This window comes from Anopheles darlingi, chromosome 3, assembly GCF_943734745.1.
Source record: "Anopheles darlingi chromosome 3, idAnoDarlMG_H_01, whole genome shotgun sequence".
In the NCBI taxonomy this organism is placed as follows: domain Eukaryota; kingdom Metazoa; phylum Arthropoda; class Insecta; order Diptera; family Culicidae; genus Anopheles; species Anopheles darlingi.
In genome coordinates this window covers 23,197,114-23,218,012 of record NC_064875.1, presented here as the reverse complement: position 1 = coordinate 23,218,012, position 20,899 = coordinate 23,197,114, and the positions used below count along the sequence as shown (strand labels likewise).

The window sequence follows — 20,899 nt, the reverse complement described above, 5'->3', positions numbered from 1 at the left end:
TGGTGACTTTTAATTGAAGTTAGCTGTAAGTTACTGCCTTTTTTTTTTCAAAGTTTTTTTTTTTATTCAATGTTTCAAATTTTTAAACGGTCGATTTCATAACTATCACTCAGTTAAATAGTATAGATACGAGTTATTAATTTTTTTTTTGAAGGCGTAATTAAAGTTAGTAACTATTTTCCATCAAATAAAACGGATAGGGAAACATATTTATGAGTTGTAACGGAAGGCCAGTCGCATTTAACATCTTCTTAATTGATCTTATGAATATGATACGATACGTTTCATTCAATTTCAAGCTGCTTCAAATTGGGAAACATTTCCCGGAGTCCAATGCTATACCCATCCGTTATACATTGTATCAACCGAAGCTCCCGCAGTTGATACATCGGAGTACCCATCTCAAGGAAACTTGAACTACTGAAATCTACATTTATCAATGACAGTTCCTCTAGCTGCTTAAGTTGTGGAAGAGACTTCAGTGTGCACTTGTTTATCGCAGTGCGTATATCCTGTGGGTAACACAAATGCAGCTTCCGTAACTGGGGCAAAGAGCCGGTAATGAACTGTATAAGGTTCTCTTCTGTCTCGACAGTAATAGGCACACTAAGAATTCTGATCGATTCCGGAAGGCGAATTAAGCATGTAGGTTCCCAAAACCCATTCCATCCTAGATCCAGTTCTTCTAAATGGGTTAGCTTCAATAAATCGATGTCACTGTAAAATGAGCCATTTTCCTCATTTTTGATTGCGTTAAATTTTAATATCCGCAGATTGACGAGCTTGGAAAGATGTTTGAACAAGGCAGGATCACTATATAACTCGCCGCGACGAAAGTACAGCTCCTGGAGCGACTTGCACGTATCACAAATTGCTTTGCATAGATTATCGTAGGGTACAGTAATGATTTGCAGTGTTTCTAGAGCCGCCAATCGATGAAGGGGGGATAGATAGCTTTCGGAATAATCCGATAATGAAAAATGTTTCAATTTGCTAAGCACCACCTCCTGAGGGTTGTAGCACGCTTGTTCCAGTATCTCTAGTGGTCCTTCAATGGATTTTAATTCGGGCATATCAATTTGTACACCTTTTGCGTATTCAATCTGCAAATGTTGCACCGAAGAATTGCGAAGAATTTTAAAATAAAAACTTGGACTCCAACTGGTTAACGATAGCGATCGTAGCTTTGACATCAGCGTTATGCTATCGCTTACGGCATCAAAGGTGCTTTCTCCGGCCTCAAGCAGTTCCACGTTTAGCGAATAGATACTTTCCGTCACTCTCGGATGAAGACATTCCCAAACTAACGGAAAGTCTTCAGCCGTATATGCCCTAACGAGTAAGTGCATATTCCTATAGCGCCGTTGAGTATGATTTACAGTATCTTTCAGCTCCTCTAACATCATTTGAAAGTTCTCTTCGTTTGCTTTTGCACTACATGCCCAGGGGAAATCTACTTGAAATTTAAATCTATTAATATAGCCGCTCAAGAAGATGATATCGTGCCATCTCCGGCAAGTAAGGGATGCATTTTTCACGCTCCACAGATCCAAATGGTCGAAAACCAGGCACAGCACCTGCAATTGAATTGCCAACCACCAATGAGAACATTCCGTTTGAACGTTTAACACGTGTTCCATTCTTACCTCCTCTAGGAGCGTACCGATTGGAGTTTCACTTTCCCACGAAGTCATCTCATTCATTTTTGTGCAGGGTTTTCAATGGAAGGCACTCCACCTTAGTGAGTGTCACAGCGAGACGAGTGGCACGATTTTCGGAGAGAGAGTGAGACGATTTTCGGCTGTCAAAAATTGTACAATCCCGCGGCGTAAATATTGTCAACAAACAGCTACAAGACGGTGGTCGAACCAGCTCTAGAGTGAGATTATTGCACAGTTTTAACAAAACTGTATGCACGGCACAATAGCTGACTCGATAATGCACAGCACAATAGTTGGATTCTGATAATTAAAGTAACGAAACAGCTGCAATGCGATTGTGGGTGATCTCTAAATAGAACTGAGCTGTTGATTATCACAGAATCATAACCAGTGATCACTGGAGCTCATGAGATCGCGATCTATGCGAGTTCAACACAATAAACTACCAAGATGTGAAACTCTGGCTTCTTGATCTCCACAAATTTATCACAAAATGTAACACAATAAGAACAAACACACGACACTTAAAAAAGATAAGCAAATGCGGTACCGGCCGGTACGAATACACGCCGCCGTTGTCGGGAGTCGAGAGAGACCACGACCGAACTCAGATGACCGGGAATTCGCCTCAGCTAGTCTGCTCACAACAAAACCTATCTCACGACCCAACCCGTAGCCTGTGGGTTATGATACGCAATCGTTTCAAACGGGTTTGCTACTCTTCCTTCCATGAGTCATGGTTATGCTGAGTTTTTTTTCACATTGAACACTCACGCAACTCACGCATTCATCTGAAAAGGCCGTACCACATGAGGCGTAGAACTTCGTACGATCGAAAAGAGTAATATCAAATTGTTGGCGTTTGCTTCTTGAGAAATGATTTGCATTGAAATCCGTTCTTTCGTTTTTTGGGTTGTGCGCAAAACTAGAATGCCGTTACGGATGAAAAGGATTAAAAACACTCACAATATGAACACTTTATCGATGAAAACGACAAAAAACACAAACTGCGTTTACTTTTGTTTTACAGTTTCCTGGGCCCTATAAACGTTTTTACAGATTTTTACACGATTTTAAGATTTACACAAGTCTATGCTTCATGTAGAACGACCTAAACAACATTGGAATTATGATGTCACATGCATCATCTTAGAACATGAGTGCCACACGCTCAGAAGGAATGGGTAGTCGGCGTATAAACCATGAAATAAATGCACAAGTAAATAAAAGAAAATTTGTTTTTATGATCAACGATGTCACTATACAGGATAAGATAAAAAGCACAGGTTTTACCGTAAAACGATATGAAACAATTAACTGTGTCTCAATTCTATTAAACTAAGATAAAAATGGTCTCCAACAACATCAAATTTTAATCATTTTTTGTTATATTTAAAAAAAATAGAAACAATATCTAGATGCTCCAACTAGACTGTTCCATACTACGATGAAAATACGGTTTAAACCAACCTTCTTTTTACTATCACTTTTTGCCTCCGGTCGTTGAAATAAGCTCTCTAATGATAGTGAAGCTCGAATGTTCTTTGAAATGAGACATTCAATCAGATCAAAAACCACCCCTTACTAGTTGCCGGCTTCCTGAAGCTGAAATAATCGATCCGAGTTGGAGCACTTCAATGAAAAGGATTGATTCTTCGAATTCGAACGTTACCGACAGTGCACAAAAGCAAAATTGATCAAAATTTGGTTACGATTGCGAGTTAGAGACCATAGTCTTTGATGTGTAAACTGGTCCAGTTCTGTGGAGGTAAAATGATAACCGCAGGGGATTCTTTGTAGCAGCCCTTGCTGCTACTATTGTTCTGGTCTCTGGGACTATTACGGAACAAAAAGTGCATTTGACTGTACTGATACTACGAGATAGAAAGAAAGGAATTTACTTTATGGTCGATCACAAAGACACAACAGAAGATAGCCGTGCAGCAAGACAGCGTGCAACAACTGCCAGAAGAGTAAACACTTTCAATCCAATTGCAGCTAATGCACTTTAAAACACTTTCTTTATCTAGCGCTTAAAACGGCTCCTCACTGAAGGATGTATTTTAGCTTCTGCTTAAGTGCTGGTTTACCTGAAAGAACCAGATAAGTGCTCTTAAGCCGCGACATTCGCATAATGACTTACTCTCCGTGACAGATATAGTTCGTGAACAATCGCTTTAGGGTGGTTAAGTTCCCGAATCCTTATCCCGTATCTCATTAACTGAAGGACTCCGGGGTAGGAATCTCGCAAACTTATTGCCATTTCCACGGTTGATGGTCTACAACGCAACGCCACCGACCGTGACCGTGCGTTGACGCACATTCGTTTGTTTCCTCGTAAATAAATTAACCAATAACTCAACCTTTGGCAGCGAAAGCCATTTGTTGTTCGACAGGACCCCCCACTAAGCGTCACGTCTCCGCCTGCCTGATCTGCTCGTGGCTGGAAGTGGACCTCCGGTGGTGGGTGGCAGTCTTAATTATTCACAACAATGAGAAGGATCATCGTTGCCTTAATTGCCGCTTTTTATCGTCCTTCCTTATTACGCCCCGTGCCGTACTGAAATAGTTTTATCACGAGCTGCCGCAGCCGAGATCCGTTGTTGCACGGTTCGTCCTTTTTGTCCCCATTGCCCATTGTCGGAAGCCGAACCGACACGAGATGTCTATTTGTCGGTCGGTGCCGCTTCTGGTGCATGATAAACTACAACAGATTCGTCAGAGCATTCGATGGAGGTGGCAATGAGGAGAGGGAATACGTAAATGGAGTGGTCAGGGAGAAGAGGGCTGCACTAATGGGGAGCGAACATAAGCCGGTAGTAGTTTGGTTTCCCTTGAATGTGTTGAGTACAGAGACGGACCATCTCTAGCCACTGGTAGAGTGCATCATCAATTCGGTTTATGATGAGCTCCTTTGAGCTCGTGGCACGGATTGCAAGGTCCAGCGGATACTCATACTTTTGAATTTAAACTGGAATTAAGCTCTCTTCAATGTGAACTTTATCATAACCATTAACAAAACCATACGGCAACTCAGCAAAATAAATGGTTTATATAAGCAATCCAAGTGTCCCGAGCTGCAATATTCTCGCGACTCAGCTTTAGCTTGACTTAATTTCCAATTATGCAACATCCGGAAGAACTCACCGGAAGAATAACAATTTAAACGCCCAGATATGATTACCGGATAGCGGCAACAGTGTCCGGGAGCCCAAAGCCGGCTTTATTCCGGCTCCATCTGTCACCGATCTGACGAGCAGTTGGAGTCTAAAATCCTCCACGCCAAGAGCACAACCATTCAGCAGCTGGTAAGGAATGTATCCTTCCCCGGGATCTGCCTCACACACACAGGCGTTATGATGCCGTCATCAGAAGCGGGAATGAGGCTTTAGTAAAACCGAATTAAGCGACTTAAAGCAATGCTTATAGCACATCAAATTAGCTCCGGTGTTGGTGCCGTGGAAAAGAGGATGCCGTGTGATTGTGACGGATTTTAATTCCCGCACTCCGCTGCTGAAACGTTACTGAAGTGGCTCCACAGGAATGGGCACTGTCCATCTCTGCAACAATCGTTTCCATTATAATCTTCTGTCCGCTAGAATGCTACGTCGCGGACTCTGCCTGGGCAAAGACGAGACGGAAGCAGAAAATATGAGCAGATTAATGAATTAATCCGGAGTCCGGCCAGACACGAGGCACGAGGCCCCTCCGCCGTGTGGCCAGCGGTTTCGAGCACAAAATATTCGAACGCACTTCCTGCGTTGCTGCGTTTGAAGTGAAAATCACAACCGCAGCCCACATCCCCCGAAGGAGCAGCATGAAAAGTCCATTTATTTTCCTTCCTCCCCTCAGCGCCACGGTTGCCAGCTTCTTATCGGTAGCAAAACCACACGGCCGACCTCCACCACTCCGGACCATTGTTCGAGGCGCGGCGGAGGACGGAGGATGGTAAAAAGCATATTTTTGAGATAATGTTGAGGTTTGCCCTCCCCGTACCCACGGAGCACAGGACCATACAGCAAACAGCCAACATCTGCTGAAGCGATAAATTACCGGCAGGAAAGGAGTTGGTCAGCGTCAGCCATGGAGCCATTGGTGGGGATGGTAAGGGAAGAGGTGTATCCCTTAACAAGCTTAAGTCCTAGAGAGTCGAGCTCATTAAATAGCACACAGTGGCGACCGAAAGAAGTGACAACACGGATTGGTGGCATCGGTGTCGGTGGCGCAGGAGGTCCTTCTACAAAATCGGAAAGGAGACCATTTTCACATTCAACGTAAGACAGTCGGTTGATTCAATGTTGCTGGAAAATTCAGACAACAAACCAATTTTTGGGCATTTTGAAGCGGATGCTAACAGAACTTTAATGCGAATCAACAACGATGCGAGGTGTCCTTTCGAACTCTGGCAGTAATTTTGGAGTCAATTATTTAGCCACCCGTTATTAAATGGTGCTTCTAACTAAATTCAATAGAAGGATCGCGATTACGTTAAACGTTGCTTTAGTTTCCTTTTCCATGCAAAAAATCGGAAATTTTAAGCATTACCTGGTATTAATGCGAATGAGTGAGTCCAAAGTTAATTTTCATATTTAAAAAAAACGGAGAGATGCGAATTTTCATCTGCACTCTTATCTTTGCACAATACAACTATGATAAGACAAAGATAATTTAGAGTACAAAATGCAATACTCAGAATTACAGTAACGAAACATACAAGCGCCTAATGTTCACTTAGCCCATATACTACATTCTTGTTACATGTCCGTAGCTGCAATAAAATATCTTTAAGGCTTTAACTCTAGGGCATCATACTGCAACTCGCGGCGTGCTTGTTAGTTAAAGCATCTTCTACAACATCGATTACATTTATGCATTTCCATACCCGTTTTGGCCACGTTTCCCACGACAAAAGACCACTAATCCTCCGGCGGAGAACTCGCCAACTCGAAGTTTTCAATTAAACGCATGCCCGGCCACGGTTTCGGCATCGCGTATTCATCAAAAGCATAATACCTTCTCCATCGTTGATTGGCTGCACTCCACGGCATACGATCGAAGAGAACTGACCAAGTAAAACCCCATAAAAAACTCGGTTTGCTTCATTTAAAACAACCAGGATTGGGTTAAGGGTGGAAATTAATTTCACAAAACTTTTACCCTTTCGTTGGGTTCGGTGCGCTTGCCTTTGTGCTGCCGAATTGAACGAACCTGAAAGGGATGATCCCTGATTGTTGCGTTTCCCGCTGGGCTTTCGGGGCCGGGCGCTGGGACTGGCGGACCTTCGACTTCTGTGTTCGATGTGTAGCGGTTGTGTTACAATTTGCCTTGTTTGCTGTTTGCATTTTATTTTTAACAGATACTCCACGGGCAAAGGCCGGTAAGAGTAGCTAGAGCAGGGCTACGGAGCACTACGCAACAGTCAACAGCCCGATTCCTGATTCTTCCTGGGCCCTGGGCCCTGGGCCCTGGGATTGGATTGCTTTTGTCTAGCTTTTCGATAACGATTGGGATAGGGATCGTGACAGGAATGGTTAACTATTTGGAACACGCACAACGCAGCCAGGAAGGCGGCATGTTGTGGCACTAGGAGGCGAATAGGAATCGAAGAGAAATAGAAAACCAAAATGCCCCGTACCTGCCTTGCCTACCATGCTTTGGTGGTTGATTTGGAAAATTACAATTGCACCTCCTCGATGCTCGAGAGCAACCACTCTAACGGTTAACAATTTATGCAAAAGATTCACTCGTTGGTGAGAGGTGAGAGCTGAAGGTGGAGGCGCAAAAAGGACAATATGATTGAGGAGGGATTGTTAAACATCGTCCAAATCGCTAGATCGCAATCGGAGTGACAAACCAATGTTTCTGAAACTTACTGAATTAAAAAGACTAATGCAACATAAATTGCAGCGAATTCGAAGAGCTTTTTTGTGTATTTGGTTAACTTGAAACTTGAAATTCCTAGAATGGGACACGATGTTAATAGATTTTGTATTGTGGAGAGCTTTTTTTTTATTAAATCAGTTAGTACATGAGTGTTAAGCCTATACTCGAGTATTACGAAAGGAATCATCTGCAGATTCTGCAGCACTGCACACTAGATGCGTTGACAACCGAAAGTCTACTTGGATAAACACTCAAGGTTGTGGATTTCGTATCGAATTGAAATCAGAAGAAAACTACATCTGAGAGAGGCTGTTGCTTCTCAGGAATTGGGTTTCATATCTACCACCACCAAGAACACAACGGAACAAACGAAACGTTTCATGTTAGTGAAGCTAGGATACCTCGCAATCAAGGGACTGTTACATCCAACGTCCAAAATGCACTTTCAGAGGTGTGAAAATGCATCCTAACGAGATGGGCCAACACGGGTGCTACGGGGCCATGGCCATCACCACCACCATAACTCGAAATGAGACACTCGAATGTACGAATCTCGAGGTGATAAGCTGGAGCACCTTTTCACCCCCTTATGTTCCATTTCCGTGACAATGGATAGACAAATAGAAGGACCACTCCGGATGTTACCCAAGGACACCCGAATCTACCGTTGTGTGTGGGTGAATCGTACGCTATCCAATTATCGGGCTTCCTTTCCTGCCATGTCCTCGCACTTTACATTGTCCTCTGCTCCATGCGCTCTATCCTTTCGCGCGCTTTTGTGGAATAAGAAGCGAGTTAATTTAAAATTTATGCCTCAGTTCATTGCCACACATGCGAGGGCCACGGTACGGGTCCTTCGGACATTCGGAGCTCAGCATCACAGGGTATTTTTTATGGAAATTTCTTTTACTATTTCCTTGCCCCTTTTCTTGTGCTCGCTCGCTCCGATTATCCACCATCATAAGCCCGATGCCCCGATGCCAAGCGTTGGTTCTCTCTTGGCCTTTTTCCACAAGCCACGGAACGCGGAAACGGATTCTCCGGATGCGGGTGCTTAGCGAAAAATTCCAATTAAAAAACTTTTCCCGTACCCACCGCCAGAGGCGCTTCATCAGCGAGATCAGGGAGAGGTCAGGGCAATTGATCCTTCGATTGGAAGCTGGCGTGGGTGCAGTTTCCATAAAGTGTCAAAAGTAAGACTAATTCCAACTTTCGGCCCATTAAACATCGGAATTGCTCGGGGCCGGGGGTTGCTGAGCAGCTTGCGGGAAGATCGCGACCACCGGATCAGTTCGAAAATAGTTGGAACTCAAACTATCGATGATTGGGTGGATGGGAAAGTTCTACCGCGAGTTGCACCCAAAGAGCGTCCTGTTTCCGACTAACTGCATTGCAATAGATACCGGAAAGGATTTATCAAAACGATTATCTTCAAACGTGTTATCCGCAACGATTTGTGCAGTTGCAGGGACGAGCACTCCAGCCAGACGTATGGAACATGATTTTGAAATAAGATTTTCCGCCAATGGCGAAATAAATGAAACTTCTACTGCTGTCGTTTACGCAAATTTTCCACATTTCCTAATAACCAACCCCACCACAACCGTTCGCAAGATGCAACCACCGCTAGGGTGCAGGCAGCACTTCCGGCTCATGGTTGCCGTTCGTAAACAAAATCAATTGCTGTGCCGGATATTACGGTGGTTTCGCCGTTCGCTTCATCGAGACTGCCTTAGTAGTGCGCTAGTTTTGTGGATCAACTACTTGAACTTCCTCGACTACCCGGTTTTGGTCTCCTTTTTGGGGTGTGATGAGCTGTCAACAGCAACACAACGGTACGCCGTGTGCTGGCTGCCACGAGGAAACTCAAACACTTCGCCGCGAATACGGTTGCAGCCGTCATTCGAGCCACTGAATTGCTTTCCAATTGAGCCGTACGATGATTACATAAATTTCCGTTTGATGCCAAGTACACGAAATTGGAATGGAAACATTTTGTGGTTTCTTTTTGCTTGAAATCGATTACCACCCCGTCATTCACCAGTCCTCACGCTTGACTTACAGGGCTGTGAACGAACGTCGCGAAATTCGCATCGACAACAGCTCCCTTTAAAGGACCGCTCACAGCACAGAGAGCTAACGCCATCATTTATCCAAATGATTTTTATGTTTTCTTTATTTAACATTACTCACTCACTGGCACACAATATGCACACCATCGTGTGTGTTGAAACCACTGCGCTTAGTACAAAAAAAGGGGAGCATACACTTTCCTATCGAACCTTATTTACTACACCATAGACCGCACCATTAGATCTGTGGATCCTCATCCGTCAGTTTGACCAACTTCTTGGAAGCCTCCCACAGCTCCCGCTGCTTGGTGACGTTCTGCACGCGACGATTCAACCCGTACACCCGGCAACCCCGGAAGTACTGACCACTGATCGATTCCACGTCCGGCGAAACCGACAAATAGATGCTCGTCCGGGCACCCTCTTCCGGCGTACGGAAACACATCTGAACCGGTTTGAACAGGATGTTGATCGGGAACGGCACATTGCGCCAGATGCCGGTATCGATAACGCCCGGGTGCAAACAGTTGGCCGTCACCTTGGTACCGCTCAGACGCCGTGCCAGCTCCTGCGTGAACATAATCTCGGCAAACTTGGACAGATTGTACAGATAGATCGGGAAGAGCGAGAAGTAGTTCACCGGATTGATGCTGTTAATGTTGGACGGATTCAGGGAGGCATACTGGTACAGCTTCGACGATACGACCACAATACGGCCCTGTTCCGCCTTCTTCAGCGGTTCGATCAACAGGTGCGTCAACAGAAAGATTCCGTAGTAGTTGGTGGCCATCGTGAACTCGAGCCCATCCGCCGTCACCTTGTTGTTGAAACCCTGCGCCACACCGGCATTGTGGATCAGCACGTCGATCACCGGTTCCTGCTCCACGATGTCCTTCGCGAACGCTCGCACCGAGGCAAGCGAGCTGACATCGATGTGCTTTACGATGAGCTGTTTGTTGCCCGTTTCCATCGTTAGTTCGTCTGCAAAAGTTTGGGTTGCGGTAAAGATCGTTAATCTTCTTCCGGCACACCGGCCAACGGTGGAAAACTGCGATGATGGCGATGCGTTTCACTCTGAAGCATTATGATGAGCCCAAGGTGATGGATCGTGGCCACTGTCGGAGCACCCGACCCGAAGCGATGATTAATGGTTAGTTGCATGATAAGCTTGCTTTATTAAAACGTTATGCGACGCTGGAATGATGTGAAATGATGATTAACTGTGAAAATTTTATTTTTGGGTGAAATTTCCCTGGAAACTTTTCGATTTTCCTCCTTCTTTGCGCCTTGCAGTCCGGTAGGACGGTGAAGCGTTTCTAGATGAAGGGGAAGCGTTTTCAGGCCGCAGGCATATTTTCGCGACGAGCATAGGGAAATGTTAATTTACGATGGTTCATCTTAAAAATCAACTTCACGTAATGCCTCTGTGTTACCGTTTCGAGCGAAACAAGACAAATTTTACTTTAAAATATTAAAAACTAACGGAACTCTACGAGGCGCTTTCAAGCGTGTCTCGAAAACCGCCGCCAAAATTGGTTTGCGACCTGGCTAACTACCAGATAGCGTGCTTTCAGGAGTTAACCGAAAAAAGGTTTTTGGCGGAGAGGTATTAAGGTTAGGGTAATAAAAAATCGTCATTATCTCATCATCTTCCACCTTTTTTAGGTAGATTCTTGTTCAAATAAAGTTTCAGTCAAACGATAAAAAACAGTAGTATGAGTCTGCACTACTCAACGTACGATTCTTATGAAGGATGATCCGAAAAGTGCAAAAAAAAAACTAAAATGATGTGAAAGTTTGTGGCTTGAAACAACGTCACACTGTTGGCAAAAAAACGTGAAAAGTCAATTAATTCCTACGGTCGGGCGGACCGCTCTAATCGTAATCATGAGGCGTCAGCGAAAAAAACGGAACCCCCCTTCCACCTGTTTGATGTTGGTGTCCCACCGCAGCAGCAGCAGCAGCAGCAGCAGCAGTACCACCATGCAGGTTCAATGGATTGCCACACGCGACTTAAAATAAAAGTAGGTTAGAGAAAACGACAACAAAGCATCAAACGAAAGTCAAACCAAACCTCACACGGCACACGAGTGAATCGAGTGGGACGCCACGGCCGCGCTTGGCGTAGCAGCTAGAAGCACCAGCAGCAGGGAATGATGATGATCGTGGATGATCGTGGATGATGTGAGGGTGTGTGTGTTTAAAAGTTTTATTAATCCAACAGGTGTTGGGCTGCAGCCGGTAACAGCTCACTGTACTCCACCTAGATCTTCGGGTCGGTCTCGGTCAGCTTGACGATTTTGGCCGACTCTTCCCACAGCTGGCGGGCCCGCTCCATGTCGCTGATGCTGGCGCTAAGGCTGGCCTCCTTGCAATCCATAAAGTACTTGCCGGTAACGCCCTGCACCTCGTCGGAGCAGGCAAGGTAGAGCGTCGTTTGCGCACCCTCGACGGGCGTCTTGAAGAAGCTCTTGATCACGCGCATCGGCAAGGTCAGCGGGAACGGTACATTGCGCCAGATGCCGGAATCGATCATGCCCGGATGGAGACAGTTAGCCGTGATGGCCGTACCGGCGAGGCGGCGTGCCAGCTCGCGCGTGAACATAATGTTGGCACACTTGGACACGTAGTACAGGTACGCCGGCAGACTGCCGACCGGGTTCAGATTGTTCAAATTCACCGACGCGAACCGGTACAGCTCGGAAGCGACGATCACGATCCGGCTCGGTTCCGAGCGCTTCAACAGATCGATCAGCAGATGCGTCAGCAGAAATGGCCCGTAGTGGTTGGTGGCCATCGTGAACTCGATCCCGTCGACGCTCTTCGACTTTCGGAACGTCTCGGCAAAGCCCGCATTGTGGATCAGCACGTCCAGCTTGCGCTCGGTGCGCAGCACTTCGGCCGCGAACTCGCGGATCGAACCCTGCGAGCTAAGGTCGAGCGGCAGCAGGACGACGTTCTGGTTGTTCGTTTCCTGCACTATCTCATCTGCGAAGAAGTTAGAAAGTTGTCGAAGTTGTTGATTCCGTTGTTGTTGCTGTTGTTGTTCATGTCATTCCTTCCGCTCCAGCGAGGGCGTGGAGGCTCATCAAGTAGGAGAAGGTTCTGTACAGGTCACGGATTTCATGCAGACCGGTTTTTGGTTCCGGTTAGTTAGAGCTTTGAGCAGCGCCAGCAGCAGCAGCGATAGCAGCCAACCGGTAGATAGGTATTTATATACACAAGGAACGCTGCCACGTAACATACTCTGCAGACCGGCATTCGGCATTCGGAATTTCAGGGACATTTTGAGGTGTTTCGGTTGTATTAGTAAGCCAACGGTGGTTGATGGTTAAAATTTGGTCAAGAATGTCGAAATGGAAGCCAGTGTTAGCATGCAAATGCGATGATGGGAGCGGTTACCCATCCACCTATTCCCCCCTATCCTAGGATGAACCATGAATGGTCACGTAATCCGTTGAGCCCCCCTCCCCCGGCCTACCTCGTGCCTGTTTGGCCGTCTCCATGTTCCGGCAGGCCATGATGATGCGTGCACCGCGGCGCGCCAGATCACGGGCCGTCTCCTTGCCGATGCCCGAGTTGGCCCCCGTAATGATAACCGTTTTGCCGTCCATTCTTCGCTAGAATAGAGAAGGGGAGAGAAAGTGGAACAGGGAAGGGATTAGTTGGATGGGATCTGACCTTCGATCATGCACAACTTATGCTGCTGCTGCTACTGCTGCTGGACCGCCAGCGAGCAGAGTAGAAGGGTTATGCTTACGGCCGAGTTAAACTGTCCGCAGGTCAGATACAGATAGTACTTGATCAACGACAGTACAATCGCGAGTCCCGTGATGACGGAAGCAATCGCCGTCAGTGGATCGTTGAACCCGAGTAGGGACATAGTGGAGTGAGTGTGTGTGTACCGCAGAAACTAGTAGAGGTAGTAGTAGTGGTGATGGTGGTAGTAGTAGTAGTAGTAGAGGGTAGCTAAAAAGGAAATCAAACACACCGGAATGGGGGGGAAAAGAAAGTAGAAGAGAAAAACGAGGATCAGTTATACGATTCTAGTACTCATACGTTTTTACAGAACATTTAATGCGGACAACTATTCTAACGCTACCCACCCCACTAACACACAAAAATATGTAAAATACTATCCAATACTAATTATGTACAAACGCCACAGGTCCTTCGCTAGGCCACAAAAAAAACACCATTGTTAGATATAGCTAAAACCCGAAAATCATGCTCCATAATGGCCAATCCAATAAGTGGGTCGTCGTCGCCTTCCTTGATGGAACTTCTGGAATTTTCGGTTGACGACTGTTTTTCTTCTCAACTACAAGCGAGCACTTCGAGACGATCGCTATGTAATGCCCCTTGTTGAAAATGATTCTCATATCGGACTGCGCGGTATCCATTACCTGAGAAACAGTGCCACACCACTGTCTTTCCGTTGCTGATGCTGTACATCATCATCATCATCATCATGCCCATCGTCATCGGCGTCGACATCATCAGGACTGGCTGTTAAGCCGTTTTTTTTTTTTGCGTTTCAATTTGCATCTTCATCCCGAGCCAAGCGATGTCCGTAAACATCAATATTCCCTTGCCACTTGCCACCCTGTCCGCGAGATGGAGGATCTTCTTGCACAGTGATACAATATTTGCTTAGAACCGAGGCGCGGCTTTTTGTCGGTTTTGTTGTTTTTGCATTCAGCCTTTGCGCTCATTCATTCGTCATTCGGACAATTCCTTCTGGCTTTCAAGCAGCGACGGAAACGCGTCGCCACTTACCACTGACTACCACGGTCGTCCACTCCACGGGCCACTTGACTACAATGATCGACAAGCAAGGAATCCACCGAACAGGCGACGAACACTTACTGGGGCACTTGTTAGGTTCTGTGGAGTTCCACCTTTTTTTTTTTTTTGTTGCTATTATTCTCCAAACCCGCCGGGGTTTATTGCTCTCGGTTGCGGCCGGAAGGGGGCATAGAGAAATATTTCAATAAAGTGCTGTGTGCTCACTGTCGCCGCTGCGCATCGATCTGGTCCGTCAGAACGCGTCAAAAAAAATCCTCGCGTCCTCGTGTACGCCACGAGTTTTCGCGGGAACGCGCCAAAGCGGTGGCCCGTGAGATGTACGCCTGCTCGCACCAAACATCGATTGTAATTAGCGGTAATTGCGCCATCGTGCGCATGCGGATCGCGTGAACAGAGCAATAAACATAATGGCAACACCTTCGCCAGACATAACGTGCCTCTAAAATGCCTTAGTCGAACCCGGATATGCTAACATCCTGAAGGAGTGACGGTGCGATAAGCCGGTCGCACATGGTCTTGCCAGTCTTCCCAGCATCGCTTCAGCATAGATCGTCAACCGCAACGTGGTGAACGTAGCAAAACGATGGACAACAGGTATGCTGATTGACGTGATATGATTGATAGCCTTCGTTTTTTATATATTTCATTTGTAGCACACACTCTGAAGGCCTTCCTAATGTGGATGAATGGCAAACCACAAAACCTACATCCGAAAGTGAACGTCATAGAGTCGAGTACAAAAATCTCGGCCTCCTAGGAACCGATAGTTGCCATGGACGGCAACGGTTCAAGGGTTACGAGATTGTCAAGTTTATCCAAACCACCAGAAACCAAACATCGCGTAAGATGACGAGTGGACGAATGACGCCATAATAGGCCGGAGCGACCATCAATTAGAGCTGCCCTTAGGGATGAGCTCTTAAGCGCTCCAAACAGAGGGAGAGTGATGGAGAGATAGAAAAAGAGAGAGAGAGAGAGTGATCAGCCGCCGACCGGTTGCTTATCGTAGGGGTACCACATTTGCATTTGGTGCTCTACCAATATTCATGAGAACTGATTAAACGGTAAGATGCGATCACGCAAGACGTTGAATACTACAAAGGAGGGAATTGTGTAAACCTTACGCAATACCGTGGAATATCTAACGCCTTCTTATTTAAAAAGAAACATTATTAAGATGCTGCAACGCAGCCACAAATTTTGTGCATCCCTTTCGTTGAATCGTGACAAAGTTGCACCACGAAGACAAAGTGGGAGTCAAAGTTCGACATGCGATACGTAGATTAGGGATGACAGCCCTACGAGAAATAACGGTTAAACGTGACGACCACGTTATCCAATGCTTGGCCACTGCGATCGATCTGCGTTCTGCGATCGTTTCGTAATGGCCGAAAGTTGTTAGGTCGGTAGAAATTCGTAGCCGGGCTCGTTCGCACATTCCTCTTAATTTGTCAGAGCTTAGCGTGTGTTAGTCTAACCTATGGACGGACCTACTAAAATGCGCGTAAGGAATTACGTAACTCAATCAATCGAGATTTGGTTAGAAAGGTGGCTGCTGGAAAACAGCATCCAAACCAATCCGTCAGAGTGTAAGCGCCATCACAAACGAAATCGCGCCAAGGACACGTTCGTTACAGCACCACAGCAAAGCCTGAGGCCTGTTGGGTTCGATTTTATCGAGGCCACTATCGGGCAGCACACCAGTCGGGGTTTAAGCTAATCTACAGCAGCATCCAGCGCAGCCATGAGGGTAGCCGAAAATGAGAAATTCCATATCCACGATGATGCGGCGGACGTTGTGGACTTATGGGCAGTATAGCCCCCCTCTGTCTCATCATTAATCTGTCTGTCTTAAAATCGCATCCATCGATCGATTCACCCATCTTAGCTTATGTTGAAACGTCTCGAACGAAACAAGACGCAATAGTTCCGCGCGTTGACTAAGTCGCAATCGACAGAATTCGAGAGACTGAAGCTTGAAGGTTTGGCATGAAACTATCAGGAACAGCTCTCTACACTCTCGATAACTCTCGTGAAGTTCTAGAAAACATTCGTTTGCTGCTTGCTCGCGTGTTCGTGAATTGAATGCTAAATTGGCGTTATTGGCGTATCATGGCACAAGCAATAGAGTGATGCATATCGTGGAATGCTACAACTACAGCAAGTATGTCTAGTCGTAAACGACAGTATAATAACAGTAGCAATTTCTACGGGAACACGAGGAAAGGGCAATGGCAATGCTAATTAAGCAGCTCCCAGACAAAAGGGCGCCAAAATGAGGCAATAATAATCGGCATAGCATCAACTGATAATCGCGCATGATTAGTAGACACGCAGCATCGTCTGGTGCTTTGAAGCTGCTTGTTTTATCTCCATTTTCTAGTCCCACGATACGCCACTCAATGTAGAAATAGTTATCTAGAATCGATCTCCAATGGTTTGATTACACAACTACGAATCAATGCGCAGTAATACACCCAGTTATCGCCCATCTCTGATTAAAATAGTCTGGGAGTGACCAATATGTCAGGAATTCATGTGAATCCCGATAGAAACTGGCACATTATCAGCACTCTATATGCCACGATACCAATTAGCCAACGGCAATCGTAACATCTCAGACCTACCTATCTTGTCTATTTCATTATGCGTTAGAGGACTAGCCTGACCTTGACGATCCCTACCAAATATGTTCCTGCCCTCCAGCATATGCATCAGGTCCGCGACGCAACCAACAAAAAAAACCAGTCCGTGAGGTAACGGTTTGAGGATGGCATGGAAGTGAATGCCCGAAACTGTCCGAAAACCGAAACGGGCAAAGGGAAATGAAGTAAAAAACCCGTTTGGCCCATTTTCACAATTTCCTGCACATTCCACTCGCGCCCCGTGGGAGAAGCGTGCCGCGCCGTTCGGTTTCGGCTGGTCTTTTCGAAGCAGCAAGAGAACCGATTTCTCTTTGCATCGGGATTCAACCATGCCACGGCACTACCCACCAGAGTATAATATTATAATGTTTGATGCTATTGTGTCCCTCGCATGTATCGCACCAGCATTGCACTTTTGGATTCAATTTCACCGACTTCCCATTCCTGGCCACTAACCTTTAACACAGCACGATGATACTTCTCCCGCACAATGTGCCCACACGCTTCACACGCTTTCCTTGCTGATGGCGCACTCGCTAAATGTTTCTTTCCACAACCGACCGACCGACCAAGATATCAATAGGCAATTGCACGTGCACACTGCTGATGTTGGTTTGAAGATCTCCGTCTGGCCGAGTACGCTTCGCTTCACAAACTGTCGTCACACAACTTGGCTGCCACGTTCGCGAAGTGATCTTCACGCCCGTTCCAACCCGAGTACCCGCCCAAAGCGCCTTACTAGAGCTTTTAACGATCACGATCGTGGACGATCACGATGCGAGCAAAGCGCGATCGCGAGCGGCCATCGTGCGCGATCGGACTCGGGCTAACCTCGGCATTAACCCCTAAGAATTATCCGCAACCCTCAACCCGAAACCATATTTACCGGACATTCATCTTCTTCGGCGCAAAGCCATGCCGGATCAAGTGCTTCGCATGGGGATTGGCCAAGGTGGTAAAACACGACACTACAAACACGCTGGTAGCAGAATCTTTGTAGCAGGAGGTTAAACTGCAAGCTCTTACTGCACCAACCAAACTATCAAGATAAAAGAAAAGTGACTTGATTGCCACCAATCGAAGTGATTGGATTGGAAACTCAGTTTCGCGCAGATGCCTCGCAAGTTGTAGGAGGAGTAGAAGGTGTATCTCACCCAACTTTCGTCTCCTAAAGTGCCCATCGTACCGGCAGAGACAATGAACTACAATTTGCGCTACTATCATAAACTTCGTTATGAGGCTTTCCATGCGGCTCACGCTTCACCGGACACCATCCGGCGTCGTAACGATATGTTTGGATGACCGCTGTCGCCTGCTTGCGGATATCTTGGCAAAATAATCGCTTTTTCTTTTTGTTGCTATCATAATCATCTATTGCATCACACTTTAGTGCAAAAATGACCAGATATCAACTCCAAGTACGCAACACCTAATGACAAAAGGGATTAACCTCTTGGGCAATACAATTGGGAGACAGGGTCGACGCGATAATATTTTTCGAAAAAGATGAGCCAAATTTCTTGGCTACCTATCGCGAACAGCCCTTACATGGAAAAAATGAAATATTTTATTAATATTAGCTTGTTCATACAACAACCTTTCTAGTATTCATGTAAGGATGAAGAAATGTTGGCCGGTATAGTAATGAGCTTAAAATGTAATGGAATTCATTTATTAATTATGATTTCATCTCACCTTTGTCCCTATATTTCGCCGTTTTTATGCAACCTCTCGAGATTTACTGCGCCGGACATGAGAAAATACTGTCATGTTCGGACGAAGCCGTCAAATATAACCAACTAGATATGTTTAGATCAAGCAGTGATAGTTTTCAATTGCAAATAAATTATCGTTACGTTAACTTTTTGTGTAAAATTGTGACTTTTATTTGGTTCGATTTTAAGTAAAGCTTTATTTAACAACTAACAACTCATCGTTGAGTCGTTTACTCGGTAAGAAGTCGATCTTCAATGCAACATAATGGCATTACAGCACGCAGTCGAACAATGCCGTCTTCGGACACACGGTGGCACGAGGTGATGTCCAGTTGCTGAAGAGAAGGGAAGGCCACTGGTAGTTTTAGAAGATCGTCATCCGTTATCTATTCATCACAAATTATAAAATTAACGAAATTCATTAGAATGTGACTAGCATACATCACAACCTTTAAATGGCCATACCATATCACAACGCAGCATTGAGAGGTAATGGATAGAGTTGGAGAGAAAACTAGTTATAGTTTTGCCAGAAATGTCCATGTATGCCAGCTGCAAATCCCTCAGGACTGGTAAACGGCTGATATATTTAATTCCCTCATCGGTGATCTGTAAAGCAGAATGAAATCAACTGTGATAAGAACTACGAATCAAATGCCTGGTTTTGTCTTTTTTACCATTAAGCAGCTCTCCAACGTCAAACACTTGAGGTGTTTGAAATTATCACAAATGAACCGGAGTACATCGTCATCTATGTCGACTTCGATGAGAACCAGGTCCCGGAGACGAGGAGCAACATTCCCGAGATGCTCATACAAAACCAATGGATCACTGACCTTTGTGGACACCAACCGAACACTGCTAAGCGTTGGTATCGGCTTGCATCCCTGAAAAACATTATCCAACATCCATCCGTCTAATTGAAGTGTCTAGAAGAAGCCGAAAATAGAATCATTGGCATTGCATGTCGTTTCGTTACCACGGAATTCCAACACGTACCTTGAGTTTTGATAGTTGACCAAGCGATTGCAGAGAATTTGCTTGCAGAAGATCCGTTTTCATTGAAAAATACAATAACTCAGGACAACGACTGGCAATGGAGTCTATCACCTCCTTCGACACATTGCACCGCAAAGTCAGACGACGCAATTTGGTGAGATTTCGGAAAAACCGACAAATGGTCCTAACTGCCGTTGGGTCAAACATCTGTTGATCGTCACAATAAAAATCCAGTTCCTCTAGCAGAGGAAAGGCGAGCTCACAAAAGGTGAGGAAATACTCATCGGTCTTAAAGAACACTCCCACCGATGTTAACTGACCGCTGAAGTGTGTGTACACTTCTAGCGCTTGCTGGGAATCACAGTCCATGTCTAGGCAGGCCAAGTTCGGTGCCACGGTTCGAATATCGAAACCATCGCACTGCAATCCGATCTCCGTGTCCAGCAGCAGGCTTCGCAGCTTACTTCGCACAGGAAACGGTTCCTGGGGAATGTTTCGCCTCTCGAAATCGTAACATATCCGCGATTGCACGGATAGATGCTGAACATCAGGTAGCTCGAGCAAAATCTGTTGTAATTGGTGCAGCGTAATGAAAAAGCTTGGCCAAATCTTTAGCGTCTGGATGGAGTTTTTGAATTTCCCTAACAGCCGGAGGAAATAGTTCAAACCCATCTCCTCGCTACTGTAGGCGTACTGCAGGTGTCGATAGTTTCGCGTACTCTCGAGAAACGTTTTGTCGTAATCGGCCGGCTCATGAAGCGTATAATCCACCTTCAACAGCACACGATCCATTCTACGACCGGAAAAGGCGAGTCCCGCCCATCTGGAGCAAACCATCGATGCCTCTTTTAGCCCAACAACATCCAGGTGATCAAATATCATAACCAAAAGCTGGAACACAAAAGAACAAATCAACAACCTGTTATAAGAAAAGAAAAAGGTATGCTGACCTCATCGGGCAGGTCTGATAGCTCAAGCTTGGATTCCTCACTCTCCTTCATTGTGGAAGGTACCCAGATTTGGGTAAATTTAACGAACAGAGCAGTTTAGAAGCCCTAAATTTGCTGAAATTTGAAGAAACTTAAAGAACAAAAAGGCACTTGAATTTTTTTGAA

General features: G+C 45.7%; 2 protein-coding genes across 4 annotated transcripts; both read right to left on the bottom strand.

Moving 5' to 3' along the window:
- Positions 1 to 9,694: 9,694 nt before the first annotated feature.
- Positions 9,695 to 17,774, bottom strand: LOC125956635 (retinol dehydrogenase 14). 3 transcript variants are annotated; one of them, XM_049688703.1, is made up of 4 exons: positions 17,527 to 17,774; positions 13,377 to 13,585; positions 13,098 to 13,236; positions 9,695 to 10,597 (listed from the first exon to the last, which is right to left on the bottom strand). In XM_049688703.1, exons 2-4 carry the CDS (start codon positions 13,497 to 13,499, stop codon positions 9,855 to 9,857), a joined length of 1,005 nt encoding a protein of 334 aa, XP_049544660.1. In that variant the 5' UTR covers positions 13,500 to 13,585; positions 17,527 to 17,774; the 3' UTR covers positions 9,695 to 9,854. The 3 variants fall into 3 exon arrangements, with proteins under 3 accessions (XP_049544660.1, XP_049544662.1, XP_049544661.1); XM_049688704.1 differs by lacking the exon at positions 9,695 to 10,597 and adding an exon at positions 11,726 to 12,604; XM_049688705.1 differs by lacking the exon at positions 13,377 to 13,585.
- A 1,171-nt stretch (positions 17,775 to 18,945) lies between these two features.
- Positions 18,946 to 20,899, bottom strand: LOC125956616 (uncharacterized). The gene is made up of 5 exons (XM_049688677.1): positions 20,735 to 20,899; positions 19,785 to 20,675; positions 19,463 to 19,714; positions 19,251 to 19,394; positions 18,946 to 19,171 (listed from the first exon to the last, which is right to left on the bottom strand). Exons 1-5 carry the CDS (start codon positions 20,783 to 20,785, stop codon positions 19,016 to 19,018), a joined length of 1,494 nt encoding a protein of 497 aa, XP_049544634.1. The 5' UTR covers positions 20,786 to 20,899; the 3' UTR covers positions 18,946 to 19,015.